This window comes from Scheffersomyces xylosifermentans, assembly GCF_036884685.1.
Source record: "Scheffersomyces xylosifermentans strain CBS 12540 chromosome Unknown RJT20scaffold_7, whole genome shotgun sequence".
Classification (NCBI taxonomy): domain Eukaryota; kingdom Fungi; phylum Ascomycota; class Pichiomycetes; order Serinales; family Debaryomycetaceae; genus Scheffersomyces; species Scheffersomyces xylosifermentans.
The window spans coordinates 1,037,420-1,052,076 of NW_027042945.1; the positions used below are offsets into that span (position 1 = coordinate 1,037,420).

The window sequence follows — 14,657 nt, forward strand, 5'->3', positions numbered from 1 at the left end:
TCTCTACGCCCGTCTCGTCTCACGTTGTGAAATTTGTCGCGGTTCCCTTTATCGCGGTGGACGACATCCACCTGTCGCAATTTCGAGAAACCTGGCTGATTGTCCCGTTTAGGAAAATGAAATTCTGTAAATAATATAAAATACAGAGAAAGACAATAGAAACCGACGACAGCCAGCCATCTCTTGCAGTGTCTGCAGGATGATAACCTGCCGGCGTAGGGGCTAACTAGTGGCATTTGCGATAGACATGAAACATGTAGCCACGATGGAATGGCTCCGGAGCGATGGGTGCATCTCCTATTCGCCAAACAGCGAAACCTTAAATGTCTTGGGAACGACTCGGTTGAAATCTACGAACAGTGCGACCACACAGCCTTGCACGAAGTAAGAGGTTCCGCCTCTTGTCTCGAGACCATTCCAACGCGTGAGCCACTGTTGGCGGTACGCCAACTCCAGGAGTTCAACAGAAATGTCGTAGTGGTCACGAAGGTTAGCCTTGTGGATTGCTATCAGCAAGGAAGCAAGAAAACTGAAAAATCCTGCATTAACACATATACACGTGATCGATTGATACATTTTCAGAGCCACTCCGACATGACCGGAATTCTAGTCCACAGCTAGTTTGCTGGAAGTTTCCAGGTATATGGTGGTGTTACAATTCCGTTCATTGTTCCACTCGGGTATTAGCTCTCACAGCTACATCTATAGTTCAATGTCACATTTACACTATCCAAAACTGGCACTTCTTACACTTGTGCATCATCTCAGTTACTCCGGTAAGTGGACTCGGAACCTTCAAATTAATGCATTGAAAAATTCTTGTACAGGATAGAAGCTAAGTGATGGAACACAATGGGTGATAGGTGAGGCAACGACATTGGCCGTCCGTAGAACGTAGTAGAATCTAATTCCGGTATTAGGGCACGTAAAGTCAACTAAAATGACTGCAGTGCATCTCGTCAAATTGACCGATGGTGATCATTTTATGATGTGGGGGCTATGGCCATGTCTTGGGAGTATAGTCTTTGGTTCTTTAGAGGAAATGTTACAGTTTGGGCAAGCAAGAGGGTGAACAGACTCTCGGCGATTCTGTCACAAACCTTCATCTACGGCCCCTGATTTCCACCATTAGGACCCGTGGTAGCTCCCACCAGAAATTTCCAATTCCACCTGTACCCTCTAAATGCACCGACGACGTCGAATCCGAGGTATCTCGCAGGAACGCCGTCTCCTTTCATGCCTACCTCCCCAAGAAGTCGTTTGATACAGAACCACAGTGAATTCCCCAGATTGGAAGAATACCCAGAAATATCCCCGAGGAATGCCAGTGCCCTCCATAATTGCAATCCTCGATGCATCCTGCAGTGACTTCAATGTCGCTTAGACTAAATCCTCTCCGGCACATACTGTTCATTTAGAATCGTTTGATTGATGTACCAATTAGGAAACCACAGTGGGAGAGAAGTTAATCTACGTTCTGTGTGGATTGAAAAATTTTCTTTATCTTATCAATAGGTTTCTGAAATCAGATAACAAAGTTTAGGAAGAAGTATCGGTGTTGAAGGCATAGGGGTCAAAAGTAAGGCCAAAAAATACTTTAGGAAGATTTGGGAACAATTAGCGTTATGCCATCGATTTTTCATAGGTACAACCAGCTCTTGAAGAAGTACCCGTTCCGGACCAATATGGTCACAACGGGGCTCTTCTTCGGACTTGGAGATGCTGCAGCACAATACATGTTCCCTCATACAGAGGTAATAACTACTACAAATGAGAAGGGTGAAGTAATAGAAAGTTCCGTGAATCTTCCTTACAATTTTCCTAGAACGGCGAGATCCATGATCTATGGATCAGTGTTCTTTGCACCCATTAGTGTAGTATGGCATGGAAAAACACTTCCAAAGATAAAGAATCCCTTTGTAAATATTCTCCGCCGTAAGCAAATGGCCGAAGACCCCAAACTAACACGTAGGTTACATTTCTACGATACTATTTTCCGTTTGTCTATAGATCAACTAATTGTTCCTGGATTAATCTGGATCCCCTTATACAACACAGTAATGGTGACCCTAGCCTTACACGAGCATCCCTTAGAATTAGCCTACGAGAAGTTGCAAAAGAACTGGTGGAACGTGTTAAAAGCCAGTTGGACTGTGTGGCCTGTCTTCCAGCTCTTCAACTTGTATTTTATACCCGTCCACTTGAGAATTGTGGCTTCCAACATATGGTCCATTGGCTGGAACGGATTCTTAAGTTTCATTCATAATACCAAGGGCCACGGTAAGGGCAGTGGTAAGCGCTTGGAACAGGTGCTAGACATTGAAGATGACGAACAAGAGATTACTATGGTTTACGATTAACCGTTTTCCATAGAATTACCCCACATAATCTATAGTAGCATCTCAGTGTGAGTATGCTACACACATTTAATATTTTACACAACATAGATGCATATTGGTTATATCTCCTGACTATATTCATGGCTCCTTATAGATTAATAGACATCCGAACCTGAATTTCGCACTTCGTAGAAACTGTAGGAACTTCTACAGACACCTTTGTGTCTTGATACAGCCTCTTGTTGCCTTCTGTTAGTGCAGTGATCTGGCACTTGTAGCAACTGAAAAATTCCTTATCGCGGAGCAAAATCATAAAAATAGAGATGATTGCTTATTCCTTGTAGAGATTATTATACTTGCTTTTGCAGTTGGTTTGGGTATTAACAGAAAAAGAGATTCAATTGAATGTATTTATTGGTAACATAAACTCTGTAGTAGTATTTCTTTTAAGGTATTACAAAACAGATTGAAGATGGCTTCGTTGTTCGCTAAATATAACAAATTGCTTCTAAAGAGACCCTTGCTAACCAATATCATCAGCACTGGCTTTCTCTTCGGCAGTGGCGACTTCCTAGCACAGCGCCTATTTCCACCTATAGATGTGCCAATTCCACCATACGACTTTCCGAGGACGATAAGGGCCGTGATCTACGGATCAATAGTCTTCGCTCCTATCGGAAGTCGTTGGTACAGGGTGTTAAATATCATCAAGATGCCAGTTCGTTTCAAGAAGTCCAAAATCAGCGCTGTGGGCGATACTTTACTTAGAGTTGGAGCTGATCAGTTGATCTTTGCACCATTTATTGGTATTCCGTTGTACTACACTGTGATGACATTATTCCGTTTTGAAACGGAAAACATTTACGAAACTGTCAAGACACAGCTTGATATCAATTGGTGGAACACGTTGAAGTCCAACTGGCTTGTATGGCCGCTTTTCCAGTTGTTTAACTTCTACTTATTGCCAACTCATTTCAGGTTATTAGCAGTGAACTTGTTCAGTATTGGGTGGAACTGCTACTTGAGTTACCTATTGAATCGCAAGGATATCGACATTAAGAGTGTGGGTATTCCCGAGCACGAAATCGAGTTTGAAGGAACTTGAAGAGATGGAAGAGTACGAACATATCTAATAAGGGACATTCTACAAGGGGATACATACGACGGTACAGCTGCTTATCTTCTACTAAAATAGGCCCAATAGTAGAAGAGCAGGAGCAAAATGCTATACCATTAAATATATCATTTTAAGTACTAAATCACAATTACATCCTACATTGCAATCGAAATCGTAGAATATCCGGACGAGGAAGCCGTCGGAAGCCGTACCATGAACCATCGGAGTATGTCCTACTGTAATGTATGTGTAGGTAGTGAACCCCAGGAAAGGGCTTTGGCCGAAAGAGGAATAGGGAATGTCGAATAATGTCAGATGTCATGTCCGATATGAAATGTCAAATGTCTGATGTTCCAATGTCATATGTAAGAGTAGGTGAATAAAATCTAACGTTGTCAGGGGAACGGACAATAGTGGAACAATAATGGAACAATAATGGAGAGAGAGAGAGATTTCAGAAAGAGAGAGATTTCAGAAAGAGAGATTTAAGAGAGAGATTTAAGAGAGAGAGAGATTTAAGAGAATGAGAGAGGGAGAGGGGAATTAGAGTATTCATTGAAGAAGGGTTAGAGCCGTTTCATGGAGTCTATTTGAACCGAATTGACGAAGTATCAATTCAATAAGTTAGCCATTTAAATGGAGTCTTCTGCTGCATTATGGTGGGGCTTATTTGAGAGACTGGTGGTGCCTGAAAAGAGTGTTTTTTCTGCTCGCTAGGTAGGGGTGAGTAGCACAGGCTGGCGTCCTGCTTAGAGTGTGTCGTGGTGGGGTGCTGGCTTATGCTAGAGGAGGTTGCCAGTGAAACTCTCATACGGATAGGAGTGATGAAAAAAAAAATTGTAGTGGGAATGGAAAGAAGCTGGGTTCTCTATGTTGTTGTCTCTATTCAATTATAATTTCCAGTAGTGGAATGTGAAACTGGTATGTATGTACATTTGTCCATTTGTATATTTGCCTATTTGTAATAGTTCGTATGTTTTCTACCACACTTTTCTATTGTACCTGAGAGACAACTCAACTGACATAAACTTAGGACTCCTCCCTAACCGCATACTGACTTCAGTGACTAAATTTAAGACACAGGGACCTCTACGGCGGCTCTCTCCACTTTTTCCAGTAGTCGTTCTCCTCTCCGGCCCCACTACACAGTCTCGTTCTGGGCCCACCCTATAAAGAGAGTTCCATGTTCGTTGGGTTGAGGTGTATGGGGCCAAATTGGGTGTGGAGGTCTGTAGTAATAGTACAGTATAACAATAGATTCATGTTGTACATATACATATACAGTCTACTCTTCTACTTTTCTGCTACCAGAGACCACTCTCCACTCTCCAGGAAGCTTAATACCACTTGAATCCGTTTGAGCCAGAATATATAGCACACAGCATAGGTTTCATATTATTACCGCATTTTGTTATATTACTGACATTCTACCTCAGACTCACGGTCTCACCTCATACCACTCCTCTACTGCTCTATCATACACTATCACACACTGGCACACCCTGCTATCTCCTAGGCCTCACTCTATCACCTATCACACTAACCTGTCGTTTTTTGTCCGTTCTTTCACCTCACGCCTCTACGCCTCCATATAACACCCACTGACACCGTCATTCTCGTTGTTGGTGCATTCTCACAGTCGTTCCTCAGTGTAACTCTCAGACTCAGGTCGGAGTCCGTTGTAGTGTCAGGTCAGAGTAGTGTCAGTGTCAGAGTAGTATCAGTGTCAGAGTAGTGTCAGTGTCAGAGTAGTGTCAGTGTCAGAGTAGTGTCAGTGTCAGAGTAGTGTCAGTGTCAGAGTAGTGTCAGTGTCAGAGTAGTGTCAGTGTCAGAGTAGTGTCAGTGTCAGAGTAGTGTCAGTGTCAGAGTAGTCTCAGTGTCAGTTGTCATTGTGAGGGACAATATCCATAGTCGTAGTCGTAGTCATAGTCGCAGTCCTCACTTACTCTCACACTGACGCTCAGTTTTACACTGACACTCAGTCTCAGTCTCAGACTCAAACTCAGTCTTACTCACACTCAGTCACTCTCACACTCAGTCACTCTCACACTCAGTCTCAGTCACTCACCCTCACTGACCGTCTGTTTCCCTCACTCTCACTCTCACTCTCACACTTTCCCTCTCACACACACTTCCTCCCTCACTCTCATGGCTGGTGGTGTCCCCCATATGATTCTCTCCTCTGGTGGTGAAATCCGGCTACCACAAAAAAATCAGACACAAAACCAAGTCAACAACGAACACCAAAAAACCAGAAAACCAAAACCTCCAAATTCTGTTTCTTAGCGATTTGGAAGTTTGTAACGTTTTCTGCTTTTTTGGCTTGTTGTTTGTGGGTTCTTTTTCGTGATTTGTGATTTCCTGTTACTGTTTCTATTTCGTGCTTCTGTGCTGTGTCAAGAATCCGAAATTGTTGCTGGCAGTGTGGTTGTCGAGCGATTAATCCATTAAAGTACTTGTTTACCTGTTCTTCTAGACAGTCTTTGTCACTGGCCAGTTTCCGAAGTTGTCTACCACTCGGAACCCGTAGCAACACCGCCGCGAGAGTCCATCTATCCAGAAGACTAGATCCGTATATAGAAAAGTCACCATTGCCATTCAAGCAGCCGCTTTCCTGGAATACTGTTCCGCTTATTTCATTTCAGTCTAAGCGCTTAGCCATTAAGTCGACCCAATTACCACCTCCAATCCGGCCGCCATTTGCCCAGGAAGAACCAGTTCCAGTAACCGGCTTGCAATTACCTAGCAATAGCTTGAATCAGTGTCATACGACCTTAAACTATTACCCCAGCTTAACAGTGAATCCGTTATAGACACTCTGTTGCAAGCTACATACCCCAATCCCATTGTAAATTGAAATATCCGTTGATATAGTTGATACGAATCCTCAGTATCAGCGTCCAGTTAAATAGACCAAAAATCCCATTTAACGTGCCTTACGTCACAGAACATCTCTAAGAAGTACAATCCCTTCACTCAATCTCCACCTGTGCCCCATTACCCCGTTTCGATCTTTACCCTCAAAATGATGAAAGGCTTCAAAAATAGGCTAACTCGGAACAAGAATACGACCACAACCAAGAAAACCGATAAGAAGGTAGAAAAGGAAAAAGATAAGGAAAAGAGAGCAACGCTGCCTTCGTCGTCGTCGTCTGTTCCTTCTTCTAAAGGATTGGAGCGCCTGTCGCTGTCCTCGTCGCTTAAGAGCAATTCGCCAAGTCCGTCAAGAAATAACAGCTCAAGCTCCCAGAAATCTGGAACTACCTCATCCAATTCTACAGTACCACAGAGCTCTTCCTCTCCACAACCAACAACAAATAAAGGAGTTGCTGTTCAAGAATCTCCAAAGATCGTTATCAGTAATGACTACGACAATTCCAACATTAGTGGTATCAACAGTTCGTTCTCCTCGTCCTCCTCGGCTAACACTTCGAGTATCCCTTCAGCATTTGGTACTGGTACCAACTCCTCCAACATAACGACATCAAACATAACCCCAGTAACTCCTACCCCAACGTCTCCAATCAACGCATCCACTAGCCTCCATAGCACCAGCCTCAATCCCGGTTTAGGGTTTGAAGGCAAGGCTCTGCACTCTCAACAAGCGGCGCACCCATATCAGCTCAATCCAAATATTTCTTCCCCCACCAAGGAAGCTTTTGATATTGATCTCATTGTGACCCCTAAGCGTCATTCGCTGTCGAGGTTCGAACCAAGTACATCGGATAAGTATCAAGAAATCGTGAAACTCCCAAACTTTGATGAAGTGTTACCGGAGGATCAGATCCAGCTCTTTGTGCAAAAGATTGACCAATGTAACATCATGTTTGATTTTGGAGATCCTACGTATGATTTGAGGGGGAAAGAAATCAAAAGAATTACCCTACAAGAATTGATTTCGTTTATCTCGAACAACAGATTCACTTACACCGATGAGATGTATAAACATGTAGTCGCTATGTTCAAAAAGAATCTTTTCAGACCTATCCCGCCTCCGGTGAATCCAGTTGGAGAATTGTACGACCCAGATGAGGATGAGCCTGTCAGTGAATTGGCTTGGCCACATATGCAAGCTATCTACGAATTTTTCCTTCGGTTTATTGAGCTGCCAGACTTCCAGCATCAGATAGCCAAACAATACATCGACCACGAGTTTATCTTGAGGATTTTGGAATTATTCGATAGCGAAGATCCAAGAGAAAGAGATTGCTTAAAGACGACATTACATAGAATCTACGGTAAATTCTTAAGCTTAAGAAGCTTTATCAGAAAATCTATCAGCAATGTCTTCTTGCAATTCGTCTATGAGACCGAACGTTTCAATGGTATAGGTGAGCTTCTAGAGATTTTGGGTTCTATCATTAACGGATTTGCATTGCCATTAAAAGAAGAACACAAGATCTTCTTGGTGCGAGTCTTGATGCCATTGCATAAAGTAAAGAGTTTGTCATTATACCACCCACAGTTAGCATATTGTATTGTTCAATTCCTTGAGAAAGATCCTATACTTACTGAGGATGTCATAATGGGTTTGTTACGTTACTGGCCTAAGATCAATAGTCCAAAGGAGGTGATGTTCCTTAATGAGATCGAAGATATATTTGAGGTGATGGAACCAAGCGAATTTCTCAAAATTCAAATACCTCTTTTTGCACAACTTTCAAAGTGTATTTCTTCCCCTCATTTTCAAGTTAGTGAAAAGGTCCTCTGCTACTGGTCCAACGAGTATTTCCTCACTCTAATCACAGAGAATGCTGAAGTTGTTCTTCCTATAATCTTTGCTTCGTTGTACGAACTCACTAATGCCACCCAGCCGGGAATTGAAAATGGTTTGATGCAACAAAAGCTTTTAGATCACCCAGAAGCAACCACTGACGCCAATGGAAACTTGATCGACAACGGATTAGTTCTTCAAGATCTCAGCCAAGGAATATTTCCAAGCTCAAATGATCCTTCTCATCCCCACTATAACCTTCTACAAATACACGGAGGAGAGAACCACAATAACAATAACAATCACAGCCATCAAGACATGAACGGCAATGTTATCAATGATGATGAGTATTACGACTCATTTTCATCTATGCAAGGGGGTCCTGGTCATAACCCTCTTGGAGATGATTACAATGGTTATGATGAAGGAGGAAATATGCTTCAGCACAACCTGGCAACTTCCAATTGGAATCGTAGTATCCATCAGCTTGCTTTTGGCGCCCTTAAAGTATTTATGGACCATAATCCTATCTTATACGACCATTGCACTTTGTTATACCACCAGCTGTTGGAAGAACAAAAACAAAGAGAAGTGGCAAGAAAGGAGGGCTGGAAACGTATCGAAGATTACGTGCGTAGCGTAAAAGAGAAGCAGCAGCAAGAGAAGAATGACAAGGATCGATTAAGAATGGTGTGAATGTAGATAAGTTTGCGAGTCCAATGAGGTAGCTTATATCAGTCAGTTTTCCACTCCGAGCCTCCGATTTCATATAATTCACACCGTTGGATGGATTAATAGATAACGTGTCTTCGAATTCTACTGCTCATTAATATAAACGCTAAATGTGGATATTGCCATTACCTCCTTATCAGGCCAAATGATGGCAAAGACAATCCGCCTATGATCCATCAACCAGTGCGATCAATACAGTATATTTTTGTTTCTACATGTTTGTCTTTTATTTAAATATATACATCGACTATTTATTTCTTCAAATAGGGCTGATAAATATAGTTCAATGTATGGTGTCCTACCTATGTAGAGCAGATTCTCAAGATTGACACACTAAGCCTGCAACTCAGCAAATGAACTATACTTTAATCGGCAAGCATCCAACAATGTACAACTTGGTAACTACATATATATATATATAATACTCCAATATTAGGTATTTAGAAACCCATGATATAGAGGGGTTACCCGGATCCAGAAAACTTTTCTGAAGAGTGTTCATCTTCACCTTTTAATATACTAAGAATATATGTTTTTTATTAGGTGGAGTTTTATTTCTTAGAATGAGGTCGTGATCCGGAGCCATGGCAGCTTGCCATGGCGAAAGTCAATCTCAACGGATTTGGCTTGTGCTTCCCGGTGGATGTTTTTATCTGAGGAGAAATGTTTAAATGAGTAGTTAATGGTATGTTCACTTCCCATGGGTTTTTGATTTCTTGGAAGCGTTTGCTTTCCCTAGAAAGTAATACATATTTAATGATGATTCTATATAATTGAATATTTATAATTTATTTATAGATGTGGTGATAGTAAATCCTATAGAACCGCTACTCTGATTACATATTTATGGCTCCATGAAATGACACCCTCTCACGGCTTTCAGTTTATCGTGAATACTAACAATCGTTTAGGTAATAGCATTGTTTAATACTCATATAGATATTCAACCAATAAATAGGGTGCAATGACTTTTTTATAATGTAGGGATGCTCTTAGAGTGAGGTTACGGGAAGCTGAAATTGACTCTCTGTAGTTGCAAATCGTATTCCTAGACACAATAAGGTAGAGATAATGCTTAGATAAGATAAATAAGAGAGAGAAGTTATGAAATGTAAACAAGTGCTTTCAAGGTCTCGACACTAGCATCTAATGGTGGACAATTCTTGAGTTATCAAGGGAGGGTTCAGATCGAAAGCGCTATCCACTTCGAGAGGCATCCACAATCTCCTCTTTAGATCTAAACCAACAACCCGAGATAATACACAAATAAGCGAGATGGTCCTAATAGACTGCGGACACAACCAAAGAGTTGCTTAAGCCTTACATCCGTGGAACTAACCATCCCTTATTACGTAGTATGTTCCAAAGTCTTTCTTTCTGAATGTGTTATTATATGGCTTCTCCCGCATTTGCTATTGTTGCACACATTTTGCAGCCGGAGCAATTATATAATTTTGATGACTAGGGGTTAATAACCCCTATTCGCTTACAGAATAAAAGCATTTTGGGACCGTTACAGTCCTACTTGGGTTTCACTTCATTTTATGGTTACTAGTAGGTTACTAGTTAGTGGTTTGGTGAATCTCCAAAATGAAAGCTTATTGTTCCCATTACCTTGAGCATTGAAGTATTGTGGAAGACCAAATGAAAGACGCCACTTCCATCGGATACATATTTACCTGACTTGCACGTAGTCATGTGAATGGTGCTATCCAAGCTAACAACAAAGACCCTATGTAATGTAGCATTTGACAGCAATCACTCCTTTCTTGGTGATCAAGGCTACACACCTAAAGTCGAATGCCGCCCCGCGGAGCACCCGTGGATTCGCTTACTAAAATGCGGTCTCAGTTACACGGAAGACTCTACAGTACAGCAATTTGGCGTGTTTTGCCGTTACAACATCCCTCCATTTTCTAGCCAGCGGCTAGGTATCATCGTCAATCGATAATTCTACTCTTATCTCCACATTTTTCCGTGAAGTACATGTAAATACGAAGTAATTACTAATAGAGGTGCACTAGTAAACTCCGACTAACTACTACAAACAAAAGTTTACATACAAAGTTTACTAACAGCCGCAATGAGCCCATCTCATACAAATAAACACCAATATAGTAGTCCCACACAAACCTACTTCAAATTCACCAAAAATCCCCAAAAAAAGAAACAAAGCCTTGGAAATCATTGCCTGGCTGCATATACCTTGCATCTATTCCATATCCTACATTTTACATTTTCTACACCCACTATCTTCCATAATCTCCATACTTTATACCGTGTAGGGTCTCTGAAAAAAATTTCGCATCTCATCAAAAGAAGTCAAAAAAAAAAATTACTAAGGCAGAAAAATTTTCGATGGAGTCATATATAAGCAGGAGGAAATCCAGGATTCTTTTTAACATTTTGGATTTTCTTTTTTGGCAAAGTTTGCCCCTTTTGACATAGGCCATCTTGTACTCTCCCAAACTACTCTGAAAACATCAAAAATGGTCTTGGACGCTACTAAAGCTACCTCTTTCTTGAAGGAATACCCAAAGAAGGACGGATTGAACATCAAGCAATTGATTGACTCTTCTAACTTCGGTGGTTTGACCTACAATGATTTCTTGGTTTTGCCAGGTTTGATTAACTTCCCTTCCTCGGCCGTCAGCTTGGAAACCAAGTTGACCAAGAAAATCACCATCAAGGCCCCATTTGTGTCTTCTCCTATGGACACCGTTACCGAAGAGAGCATGGCCATTCACATGGCCCTTTTGGGAGGTATTGGTATCATCCACCACAACTGTTCTCCTGAAGAACAAGCTGAGATGGTCAGAAAGGTCAAGAAGTACGAGAACGGTTTCATCAACGACCCTGTTGTTGTCACCCCAGACCTTACTGTTGGCGAAATCAAGCAAATGAAGGAGGACTTAGGTTTCACTTCTTTCCCAGTTACTGGTATGTATAAGCGCATAATTAAGACGCTATGAACCCGAATATTGATTGCAAAAACTCTTTCTGATGATCTTTCTTTAATTTAATAACTTTCGTTCTACCGAATTACATCACACGATGTTGAGGATATTCTATTTCTGACTACTTATTGGAACAGCAAGGCTTTCTTTGCTGTTTTCTTTATAACTGTGCAACTATTAGTGGTGGTTAGCGTTTTCGCAGCCAAATAACATTAATACTAACTATATGCTTTAGACAACGGTAAAGTTGGTGGAAAATTACTTGGTATTGTGACTTCGCGTGATGTCCAATTCCACGAGGACAACTCAAGTTCTGTTTCTGAAATCATGACCAAGGACGTCATTGTCGGAAAGGAAGGTATTACCTTGGCTGAAGGTAACGAATTATTGAGATCTTCTAAGAAGGGTAAGTTGCCTATTGTTGACAAGGACCACAACTTGGTTTCTTTGATCTCCAGAACTGACTTGCAAAAGAACCAGTCTTACCCAGACGCTTCTAAGTCTTTCCACTCCAAGCAATTGTTGTGTGGTGCTGCTATCGGTACTATCGAGGCTGACAGAGAAAGATTAGACAAGTTGGTTGAAGCCGGTTTGGACGTTGTTATCTTGGACTCTTCCAACGGTTCCTCCGTTTTCCAAATTGAGATGCTTAAGTGGATCAAGAACAAGTACCCAGATTTGGAGGTTATTGCTGGTAACGTTGTCACCAGAGAGCAAGCCGCTATTTTGATTGAAGCTGGTGCCGATGCTTTGAGAATTGGTATGGGTTCTGGTTCTATCTGTATCACACAAGAGGTCATGGCCTGTGGTAGACCACAAGGTACCGCCGTTTACAACGTTACTGAGTTCGCTAACAAGTTTGGTGTTCCATGTATCGCTGATGGTGGTATTGGTAACATTGGTCACATCACTAAGGCCTTGGCTTTGGGTGCTTCTACTGTTATGATGGGTGGTTTATTAGCTGGTACTACTGAGACTCCAGGTGACTACTACTACCGTGACGGTAAGAGATTGAAGACTTACAGAGGTATGGGTTCTATCGATGCCATGCAACAAACCAACACCAACGCCAACGCCTCCACCTCCAGATACTTCTCTGAGGCTGACAAGGTTTTGGTTGCCCAAGGTGTTTCCGGTGCCGTTGTTGACAAGGGTTCTATCACCAAGTTCGTTCCATACTTGTACAATGGTTTACAGCACTCCTTGCAAGACATTGGTATCCAATCTTTGCAGGAATTGAGATCCAAGGTCGACAACCACGAGGTCACCTTCGAGTTCAGAACCGCTTCTGCCCAATTCGAGGGTGGTGTTCACGGTTTACACTCCTATGAAAAGAGATTGCACAACTAAGCGTATATACGATATAGTTATCTCAGCCTGTGCTTAATGAAAGTACATTGTATTTTAGCCTAATAATAAAAATGATTTGATAGAAGGAGAGTCGAGCGGTGTGCGGTCATGTCCGAATGGATATCATATAGTTCAGTAGAGCAGGAGATTGGTAAGGGCCAGAAACGGTGGAGATAAAAGTGACTACAATAAGATGAAAATCTCCATACGGCGCTACCATAAACAAATGGGACATATTTTTGGTGGAGAAAGTAGAGTACATTCAAGTACTCTAGTAGAATTTTGAACCGCAAAAGTGAAATCGCTTTCCTTACTGAAAGACATTAAATAGGTAGAATGGAGGATAAGAAAGTTTGCACAGCAATATGATACATGTTTGAGACATTCGGATAGCAGAGGTGCGACATTAATCTACGTTTCTGGTTTCGTACTATGGACTAGGTACGGGTAGAGAGAAATAAAGTAGTGTATTAATGATTCAATGTAGAAATATCGAAATCTTGGAATAGGATATCCTCCCTTACGTCTCTTCAATACAACTTCCTCATTTCATGTCTTATTCTCTCCATAGTTAAAGGCAACTACATATTCTATCTCACCATAGTTAACCATGGAACCTCGCACACTGCACAGTACACAAACACCAGCTCTGCCTCCAGCCTCCATGGAGTCTTAAGAGTGCGAATGAGCAGTTCACTGAAAGAGTGTGAGTAGAGAAGAGTGGAGGGATCAGATGATCAATTGTTTTGTTTTGTTTTGTTTTGTTTCATTTCGTTGTGTTTAACTACTTCATCCTACAATTTAAGACATTACTCAGCTGGTTCAATTATTACGATATCGCATCTGAAATGAACTACTTGAACTACGATAGAAATCTGCAACCGACAAAGTTCGACCAGAACGCCGATACTAACTTGGATGAAGACGTCAATAACTCAAGAGCTGCGAGATACAAATCCAGCCAGCTCGAGGTAAAGAAATACCTCCAGAGCACATTGACCCCACACTTTCCCAACCTTTTTGATAGCAAATTCGGCAACGGCGTGAATAGTAACTACATAAATACCATCGATTTGGCCGATATCCTCCACGATGGCGAGGTATTGTGCAAATTAGGCTCGTTGTTACCAGCCTCAAAGGTGCCCAACAACCCTTGTAAGTCGAAATACAAAAACTCGAAAATGCCATTCATACAAATGGAAAACATATCGTTCTTCCTTAGCATTTGCGAAGCCATTGGCTTGCCCCACGACGAGATCTTCCAAACCGTTGACCTTTACGAGTCCAAAGACCCCTATCAAGTAGTTATCACATTAATGTCGTTTTCGAGACTCGCCAATAACATCGACCTGACGGCTTTTCCGACCGTCATTGGACCAAAACCAGTCAAGGTCAAGCCTACCATTCCAACCAAGCCGTTTAAGTTGAGATCCTAGACTTCTTTCACC

At 41.7% G+C, this 14,657-nt stretch overlaps 5 protein-coding genes across 5 annotated transcripts; all 5 read left to right on the forward strand. All coding sequences in view use genetic code 12, as the record gives it.

Moving 5' to 3' along the window:
* Window positions 1-1,491: 1,491 nt before the first annotated feature.
* On the forward strand, window positions 1,492-2,548 carry RJT20DRAFT_59138 (uncharacterized protein). Its single transcript, XM_064920885.1, has one exon. It carries the CDS (start codon window positions 1,626-1,628, stop codon window positions 2,358-2,360), a length of 735 nt encoding a protein of 244 aa, XP_064772609.1. The 5' UTR covers window positions 1,492-1,625; the 3' UTR covers window positions 2,361-2,548.
* On the forward strand, window positions 2,547-3,914 carry RJT20DRAFT_59117 (ethanol metabolism protein). The gene has a single exon (XM_064920884.1). The coding sequence runs from the start codon at window positions 2,812-2,814 to the stop codon at window positions 3,442-3,444; it is 633 nt and encodes a 210-aa protein (XP_064772610.1). The 5' UTR covers window positions 2,547-2,811; the 3' UTR covers window positions 3,445-3,914.
* Window positions 3,915-6,481: 2,567 nt separating this feature from the next.
* On the forward strand, window positions 6,482-8,866 carry RTS1 (protein phosphatase 2A regulatory subunit; the record flags this gene model as incomplete). The annotated part of the gene is made up of 1 exon (XM_064921749.1): window positions 6,482-8,866. One exon carries the CDS (start codon window positions 6,482-6,484, stop codon window positions 8,864-8,866), a length of 2,385 nt encoding a protein of 794 aa, XP_064772611.1.
* A 2,525-nt stretch (window positions 8,867-11,391) lies between these two features.
* Window positions 11,392-13,209, forward strand: IMH3 (IMP dehydrogenase; the record flags this gene model as incomplete). The annotated part of the gene is made up of 2 exons (XM_064919938.1): window positions 11,392-11,842; window positions 12,095-13,209. 2 exons carry the CDS (start codon window positions 11,392-11,394, stop codon window positions 13,207-13,209), a joined length of 1,566 nt encoding a protein of 521 aa, XP_064772612.1.
* An 848-nt stretch (window positions 13,210-14,057) lies between these two features.
* SCP1 (Scp1p) lies at window positions 14,058-14,645 on the forward strand (the record flags this gene model as incomplete). The annotated part of the gene is made up of 1 exon (XM_064918517.1): window positions 14,058-14,645. The coding sequence occupies one exon, from the start codon at window positions 14,058-14,060 to the stop codon at window positions 14,643-14,645; it is 588 nt and encodes a 195-aa protein (XP_064772613.1).
* Between the last annotated feature and the right edge of the window lie 12 nt (window positions 14,646-14,657).